The following is an 8,637-nucleotide window of genomic DNA, read 5'->3' as shown; positions in this document are numbered from 1 at the left end:
GCCAACTTAAAAGAGGCAAAAATGCTTCCCATATATGGCCAACAAAATTTAATTTTAAGATGAACCTCCCCCTAGGCAAATATATTTTCTTACAACATTTTCATACAATAAAGTTAAACAAAATAATTTAATTATCCAATTTTATTGCTCTATATTGTACATTCTGCAAATGTGTAATCGCTATGGCATAAACCTAAAAACCCACTGCTTGCTATCCTTAGCTTTCCACTCATACCAAGCATTACCCTGATTACCCAGGTAATTATTACCCAGATGGCTATAGCATAAGTAATAGCAAACTAGAATTCAGTCCAAAATTCAAATCATCGCAAGCATCTATGTTGGTTTAGTTAGATGTGGAGATACATCTAAATGTGCAGTTTTAATGAAATATAAAAATGTGGGTCCGAGAGAAAGAAGATATGTAGAAGAGACTAAGCCCTTAATGAAAGTAAAGTAAACCAGAAAGTCCTGAGTAAAACATGGCATGTAGCACATGATAACAAAAAGGCATCAATTCCTCCTGTAATTACTGTAATCTACATGGGCTAAAAGTGTTTATGTTGCTGCATTGGAGGATGATGGAGTACGTACCTGATACACTTGATATACAAACTAAAAACCTTCTGAGCATGGTTGTGGTATCTTTCTGAGCTATGACTGATTTGTAAACAGACTATATCTGTGGTATGAAAAATAATAGGCATACATTGATAAATAATAGGTAAAGAGTTTAAAGAGTTTAAAATGCAAATATGAAATAAAGTTTTTAATACATACAATATTATATATATACTGTATATATTCACGTGAATAGAAAGAGTAACTTTATACTGATATAATGAGAATTTATCAATTATATATATAACTGTGTATGATTAAAAAGGTAAATATGAGGATTTAAACCCTTGAGGCCCGCTGAGCAGTCTTCCTCTTCCTCTTAATCACAGCTTGCATTGACCTTTTTCAGTTAAGGGTAAATGATTTGCATGCTGGAGGCGGGCTTTACAGCACTGTTTTCTCCCTGATTTTTACAGCCGTCAAGTTTCCTTCTAAAAATGCAGAGGGAAATCACCAATCCATACACAGCACTGGCACCAATAAGAAAACTGTATGTATAGAAAGCAGTAAAGAGCATCTCAGCATTACCTGGGGAAAAATAAATATACACATATGTAAATATCCAGAGCAAAAAAAATATTTTTTAATTGGAAATCATACACCCCAACAAATATTTATTTAATGTATTTTCATATAGTAATTTCTTTCCAGTAGAAACGCACCTTATATCTATACAAGAAGATTTAGGAAAGTGGTGGCATACCCCCAAAACTTGCTAGATTTCCTTCTGTTTCAGTTGTAGCATTCTTCATGCCATCATTTGAGAATCTCTCTGGTTTACATGCTGAAATGCAGGAAAAGAATATAAGGTCATTTTAGCTCTTTTTCCCACATTCACATTTTATCAAAGGCTATTGTGATACTAAGCTCTATAGTTAGTATAGGTATGGGTATATAGAATTTAATTAGAAGTAGGGAGGGGTGTGTGTATGGATGCTGGGTTTTCATTTGGAGGGGTTGAACTTGATGGACTTTCTCTTTTTTCAACCCAATTTAACTATGTAACTATGTAACTATCTAATCGTAAAGGAACAGTTTACACCTCTTTTCAACATGAGCTCTTGGTGCAGAGACTCTGAGGGTTAGGTGTTTTGCTCAGGCAGTTTCTCCCTGCATAGTTGGACACCTAAGTAGTCCTTTGATCTACCCAGGCAGCTATTGTCTCCTTTCCTGGTAATTTCATCTACTGTAGGTTATTGTTCCCCAGTAGGTGACAGTGTTTAAAAGTATGAAAGGGAGAGCACACATATTCTCTGGACAAATTTTCGATCCCACCATGCGGGGAGGTGGGTACAGGAGTGGGTCTGAGCCGGTGACAGACCCTAGTTTACATAGTAAGTAAGGTTGGAAAAAGACACACGTCCATCAAGTTAGACCTTTTAGTTTTTTTTTTTTAATCTGCCTAACTGCTAGATGATCCAGAGGAAGGCAAAAAAAAACCCATTTGAAGCCTCTCCAATTTGCCTCAAAGGGGGAAAAAAATCCATCCTGACTCCAAAATGGCAATCGGACTAGTCCCTGGATCAACTTGTACTATGAGCTATCTCCCATAACCCTGTATTCCCTCACTTGCTAAGCCATCCAACCCCTTCTTAAAGGACAAGGAAAGTCTAAAATAGAATAAGGCTAGAAATGCTGAATTTTGTATACTAAACATAAACATGAACTTACTGCACCACAAAGCCTAATCAAACAAATGATTTATGCTTTCAAAGTTGGCCACAGGGGGCCGTCATCTTGTAACTTTGTTAAACATCTTTGCCTGACCCTGACCCTGCACATGCTCAGTGTGGTCTGGGCTGCTTAGGGATCGTCATAAACAAAGCTGCTTGAATTCTGCATGGCTGGTAAGTAAGGTGGGGGCTCCCCCTGCTGTTCATAAGTATGATTGTTTCCCTGCTCAGCAGTTAGGGACCGTCTGACAATTCCTATCCACAGCAGTAAATGAAGGGAAAATTTCACTGCATACAGTCAGGTTTCTTATAAAAAGGGTACACATTTTTTAATTAAAGTATATTGAAGATAGGTTCCTTTTCCATTAAAGAAAGTAAAAATGGGATTTTATTTTTTTGCCTTTCCTTGCCCTTTAACTATCCTGCACAATTCTAAATACAGCTCACATTTATATATATGTAAATATGATTCAAATTGGATTGAATTTGTGCCACATTGTAAGGGTCACTTTTAATGGCATTATTGTTCAATTCACTAGTCACAAGTCTGTGGTGCCTACTGATGAAACCTGTTGTGAGAAATTGGGAGCATCCAGGCTGGCAGTAGCACCAGAGTTCCACAGTGTCAATATGTACACTCGTGCACAATTCAGAGGCAGAGTGGAAATTTTGGCAATGTATGGAAGGAGCCTATTTGGACACATGTTCCTTTAATAACTAGTACACAACCTTGCACATTTTTTAGTGTGCCTATACTTGCACTTGCAGTCAAAAATGAGGCTTAAAGGCCCAACATTAATCAGCAGTTCTATTACCAGAATGAGAAAGGCTGGTAAGTAACCAAAAGAATAGAATCTCTGTATTTGCAGCACTCAAACTTTATGTGATGCAGATACAGAATAGAATTTGGTCCCCAGTTTTAGAATGAAGAATATACTTTACAACAAAGGGGATTATTTACTAAACTCTGAATGCAAAAATCACTAAAAAATGTTTGGGAATTTTTTTTAACCCTTGAAATTCGACCCTTGATAAATCTGCCCCGTAGGGTGCGTTCTGTCAATCAAGCACCAGCCTACAAATTCTCATGTGTCAGTTTATCCCTTAAAAGGTTCAGTTATGAAATAGAAGGATTCAGGCAAGCTAAGTGATAACAAATGCTAATGAGGAAAACATTATAATGTCATTAGAATTGATAGGCTTCTATTCTTTTGTTGCTGCTTTTTTTAACAAGCATATTGTCTGCATAGTTTAGCTCTTACCTTGCAATTTTATATTTTAAGAATTCTTAATTTTTACACAAATGGGCATATTTGAATCACTAAGGGGCACATTTACTAAGGGTCGAAGTGAATTTTCGAATTAAAAAACTACAAATTTCGAAGTATTTTTTGGGTACTTCGACCATCAAATAGCCCAAATTCGAATTGAAAACACTTTGAATATTCGACTATTTGAAAATCAATGTACTGTCTCTTTAAAAAAAATCGACTCTTCACTACCTTAAACCTGCCTAATCACTATGTTAGCCTATGGGGACCTCCTAGAGCCTAGAGCCAAAAATTTGGCTAAGTTTTTAAAAGTCAAAGAATTTTTTTGAAAATTCAAATGATTTCTACAATCGATCTAACAATTTTAATTCGAATTTCGAAGTTTTTCAAACTTCAAATTTTCTTGCCTTTTCAGATTAACTTTCTGTAAATAAAGAAAAGACTTACCTCTTTGTTTTTTAATAGCTCTTGTGCTTAAACGCTGCACACCTGTCTCATGTTCTAATATGCATGTCACCTCAGCTCCTTGGTCCCATAATGCAGCTGGTATTGTCATTTCTGACGTTTGATCAAAAGTACCGATTGAAGTCTGAAGAGCTGGGTAGGTGTATGGTCTGTATTGTGAGGACTGATTATTTAGTTGCCACTTTATACGTAAAGCATTAGGTGAGAACTTTGCAGCATGGCAGAGGAAAGCTGCACTGCGGTGAAGCTGAATTTCCATCAGAGATGGTCCAAGAATGGTCATTTGTGGTCTCTGTGTATCCTTAAAGACTGTAAGTATATAAGGCATGAATTCATTATAACTATTATAGTCATTAGAAATTTTAAAAGATACATAGCAAAGATAACATAAGAAAGTCACTGCTGGAATTATCACATAGGTTAGATGTATAGGTTAGATGGAATAAAGGGTAAACATCCCTTGGACCAAATGGAACAAGTCAGAAGGGAACAGTACAGGAGAGCAAGGAAGCAACAGTGGTGAAAAACATTTGAGTGTTACTGTTTCTGTCTATGATTGTTGTTTAATATAAATATTATTAATTGTTAATTGTTAGTATGTTATTCTAAGTAACTTTTCAATTGTTCTTCGTTGTTTCTTTATCATATAGTTTTTGAATTATTTGCTGCCCTCTTCTGACTCAGCTCTCAAATTGGGGTCATTGGCCCCAGCTAAAAAACAAATGCTTTGCAAGGCTACAATTGTGTAGTTATTGCTATTTTTTTATTACTTATAAAAAGAGTTGGGGAGCAACACAAGCACGAAAAATTTTCCTGGGTGGTGCAAAATAACTGTTGTGATTGGCTATTGGTAGCCCCTATGTGGACTGGCAGCTTACAGGTGGGTCTGTAAGGCAGTACACATGGTTATTATGCAACCAAAACTTGACTCCAAGCCTGGAATTCAAAAATAAGCACCTGCTTTGAGGTCACTGAGAGCAAAATCCAAGGGGTTGGTGAGCAACATGTTGCTTACAAGCTACTGGTTGCGGATCACTGACATAGAGCATTCTTTCTTGTTTTTTAGCAGTGCAATTTTTTACATTTAAGTACCTGTAGACATACTACACTATTTATTGTTTTATTTCTTTACTGAAAGAGACTCAAATGTATCATTAAAAGGAGAGCAAGAACCAAAAGTGTTTTCTCTTTGCATTATGATAATATATATTAGAAATGGGTTAGATGTTAGAAGAGGTTAGAAGTCGGTACTAGCAATTTGCAGATTATATATATATTTTTTGTGGGTATTCATCTAGGTGCATGCTACTGGTAGGAGTAAGAGTGAGGACACATTTTGGGAAATTAAAGATACAATCAAGGACATTGCCATTATGTAAACTCGGGGAAGGCACTTTACTAATTTTCAAAGGGGAAAAAACCATGATCGCATTAAAAAAAAATCACCGACCTGTGCAACTTCTACACGATTGAAGTTTTTTTCCCCAAGCACTAACTTATTTAAGAAGAAACTCAAACCGAATGTGGTATTTTAAAACAAAAATGAGTTGTTTGTCAACTGGCCTAAATTTAAGCGTAGGGCAGAGGCATTTCTGGGACTTAGATAATTTTGTCAGCTAATTCTGACTGCAGGGTTACATAAAAAAAAGTAAGCACAGTTATGAGATCTATTATACAAAATATATGCATGATTTAAAATGGAGCCTAAACCTAAATGCATTTAAACATTGATGTGTACAATTGATTTGACATGAAAATTTGTTTTATTTAGTGTTAGCTAAAGTAAAGTCCTGTTTTTTTTTTAAAGTTTTATAGAGAAATGATGAATAATTGTAACTATGGGAATGGTATTTCTGGTTTTCTGAGAATTATGTGTAACAGGTATCCAGATAATATATTACATCTGTATATATTAAAAAACACATGTAGATTTATTAATAAAAAAAAACTGTCTAACAGTTCAGCATAATTTGGAAGACCGCCTACTGTCCACATTCTCCCTGCTATTAAAATTAAAAGCAACATATGCACAGTGACAATTCAATTTTAAGTCCATACCTTGTACTCTAACTGCTATTAAAACTAAAAGCAACATATACACAGCGACAATTCAATAGTAAGTCCATACCTTGTACTCTAACAACAGTGCCTTCTCCAAAGATGTACTTATAGGAGAACCATATGGCACAGTAATAAGTTCCTTCATCTGAATTCTCTACATTGCCAATAGTCAGTGTAAAGGCATTAGACAATGGCTCAACTTCAGGAATGAACCTCTCTGTCACTCCAGCTCCATATGTTGGGCTGCTATTCTCTCTGTGACTCACAAGGAACTGGATTTCTTTCGCTTTTATTTGAAGGTACCAAGACAGGACATGGTGGGTAACAACTCCACCTCTCAATATGCACACCAAAGTGGGGTTCTTTCCTCCTGTTGTTATGGAGGGTAATGCCTGTTCCAAGTATGGCCCATCTTCTGATCGATTCTTCCATTGAACAGTTCCATAACCTAAGCACCAAAGGAAAATGGAGATATTTGATAATAAGATGCACAATTTATGTGACATTTTAAACATGTTATATATAGTAGCTAATGGACACTGGTCAACTGATTAGGGGTTTGAGAAGAACTATAACCAGACAGTAAACTTATATCAGGAAATAATACTGTACCAATAAAACTGGTCACCTAATTTAATAATAATTTAATAATATTATAAATCCTAGTAGTATCTGGCAATTCTAAGATTCTTTCATTTCCAGCTTTTCCCTAATTATTATCAATTTTCATTTTGGTAGATCACTGACCTGTACAGCAGAAAAGAAGCTGAGAGATAACCACCAGGAATTTCATTATGGCTATGGTTATGTGAAGGGCTGTAAATGGTCCTTTATTGGGCCGAACAACTCACCTCCCCCAATTTCCTGCTTATCATCATTTAAAAATGTGCCCATAAAAGGAGCGAAACAGCTAAAGTATGTGCTAATTGGTTAAATGAAACATCAAAACACCAACGCATATTGACAAGACAAAGATTCAACACCTGCAGTGTTCTAAGGGTGCAACCCTTGTTACGTAGGTTTACTAGGATTCCTGTGGCAGCAGACACTATCGATTGTATGAGTTAGACAGTGTATTACCACCTCCCCCAATAGCGAAGTCAAAAGAGAGCAAACATGTTGCACGAGATACATGATACATATTCACAGGGAAGACAAACATACTGTAGGTATGGATTTACTAAGTTATATGGATTGAAGAATTCTAGTTTTCAGACTGTGGTTTCATTGTTTTTTTTCTATAAAGTTTAGCAAACAATATCACGCTTACTTCATTAAAACAATCACTGATGCCAATCGTGTCATATTACACATAATTTATCTTTTGTTTAACCAGCCATGTCTTCATTAGTCTACCAAATACATTGCTAACATACACTGAAAGGGTGAAGTAGCTGTTACATATAAAAAAAGTTTTGTGTAGGAAACTTAAAGGAAAACATGTCTTCTACTTGAACTTCAGTCTTTGCAATATCCTTCTGTATCATAATTCCCAGTAGTGCCCATCTAAAAACAGTCTTGCATTCCAGACTAGCATCATATTTCTGCTGTCATGACTAGATTTTTAATGCAGGTTACCAAATGACATTTACCCAAAACAGCATTGCCAAATGGATTACTAGCTATCAACATCTTATCTAAAACATACATTATTATAGAGGTAATGATAAAATAACAGGTAGTTCCACTGATAAACTTAGCTGGGCTCGTCTGTGATACACCTGTGTTTGTGGTATATCTTGGTTTTGGTGTAGCTATGTCTTATATTAGCATGAATGGCAAGATCTCTAAACTTTGCTATCGCCTTAAGAATCAGTTGAAGAAAAATCATTCATAGGCCGACTACCACGTTTCACAGTCTGTGGACTATTGTTTCCTCTTTTTCAAAACTAATGTGTGGGTTTTTTTGCAATCTTCCTCTGCAAGGGTTTAATTTGTACTCGTCTTTGAGAAAGAGAAATAAATATTTTCAGTTGTGGTATTTCTTGCACACCTGTTCAGTTTGATTTGAAATACACACCACTTGCAATATGCTGCTTTATTTTTTACTTGATCACAAAGACTTTGGGGCTGATTTAAGACCTTCCGCTTAAAAACTTGAGGGCATGTACTCAAGCACATGGCTTAATACATGGGCCTACAGTGCAGGAAGAACTGGCAATCACAGGAAATTCAGGAAATTTCTAGGTGGTTCTGTGGCAGATGGTAGCAGATCCAAAGATTGGTAGCCTACAGGGAGATTAGCACAAGTTAAAATAAGCTCCAACAGGCAATGTTTTTACCTGTACAAATTGCTTTAGAATTGTTGCTCCTAAGCAGAGCTGTGTCTTTATTTTCAAATATATCCTAAGATTATGTACAGATGGAACAAATTAATCCCTCTAGCAAATTCTTTTCAGTGAAATCTATCTGAGAATGATGCCTTTGTTACAGAGAAATATGAAGAACTGAATGTAGCAGTCTAATATTATTAATATTGTTTTAACGGCTGCCTGTATGTGTGCTCTGTTTTAAATCATATCCTAAGCCTTTGTCATTAAACACAA

The 8,637-nt window shown here is 35.8% G+C and overlaps 1 protein-coding gene across 2 annotated transcripts; it reads right to left on the bottom strand.

Annotated features, from left to right (window-relative positions):
* Positions 1-834: 834 nt before the first annotated feature.
* On the bottom strand, positions 835-6,927 carry LOC121396832 (immunoglobulin kappa light chain-like). Of its 2 annotated transcripts, none has more exons than XM_041572212.1 (5): positions 6,839-6,927; positions 6,159-6,539; positions 4,013-4,339; positions 1,325-1,405; positions 835-1,149 (listed from the first exon to the last, which is right to left on the bottom strand). In XM_041572212.1, the coding sequence occupies exons 1-5, from the start codon at positions 6,882-6,884 to the stop codon at positions 971-973; spliced, it is 1,014 nt and encodes a 337-aa protein (XP_041428146.1). In that variant the 5' UTR covers positions 6,885-6,927; the 3' UTR covers positions 835-970. The 2 variants fall into 2 exon arrangements, with proteins under 2 accessions (XP_041428146.1, XP_041428148.1); XM_041572214.1 differs by having other exon boundaries at positions 1,066-1,149; positions 1,284-1,405.
* Positions 6,928-8,637: the final 1,710 nt, after the last annotated feature.

This window comes from Xenopus laevis, chromosome 8L (genome assembly GCF_017654675.1).
Source record: "Xenopus laevis strain J_2021 chromosome 8L, Xenopus_laevis_v10.1, whole genome shotgun sequence".
Taxonomy (NCBI): Eukaryota; Metazoa; Chordata; class Amphibia; order Anura; family Pipidae; genus Xenopus; species Xenopus laevis.
This window is presented reverse-complemented; position numbering and strand designations above follow the sequence as displayed.

Bases quoted from the DNA above. Each gene is read 5' to 3' on its own strand.
- LOC121396832 (XM_041572212.1), bottom strand. From the start codon at position 6,884: ATGAAATTCCTGGTGGTTATCTCTCAGCTTCTTTTCTGCTGTACAG. The intron at 1,406-4,012 runs GTAAGTCTTTTC...CCTGCATTTCAG, and splicing joins AGCTATTAAAAAACAAAGAG to CATGTAAACCAGAGAGATTC. The intron at 1,150-1,324 runs GTATGCCACCAC...ATTTTTCCCCAG, and splicing joins AAATCTAGCAAGTTTTGGGG to GTAATGCTGAGATGCTCTTT.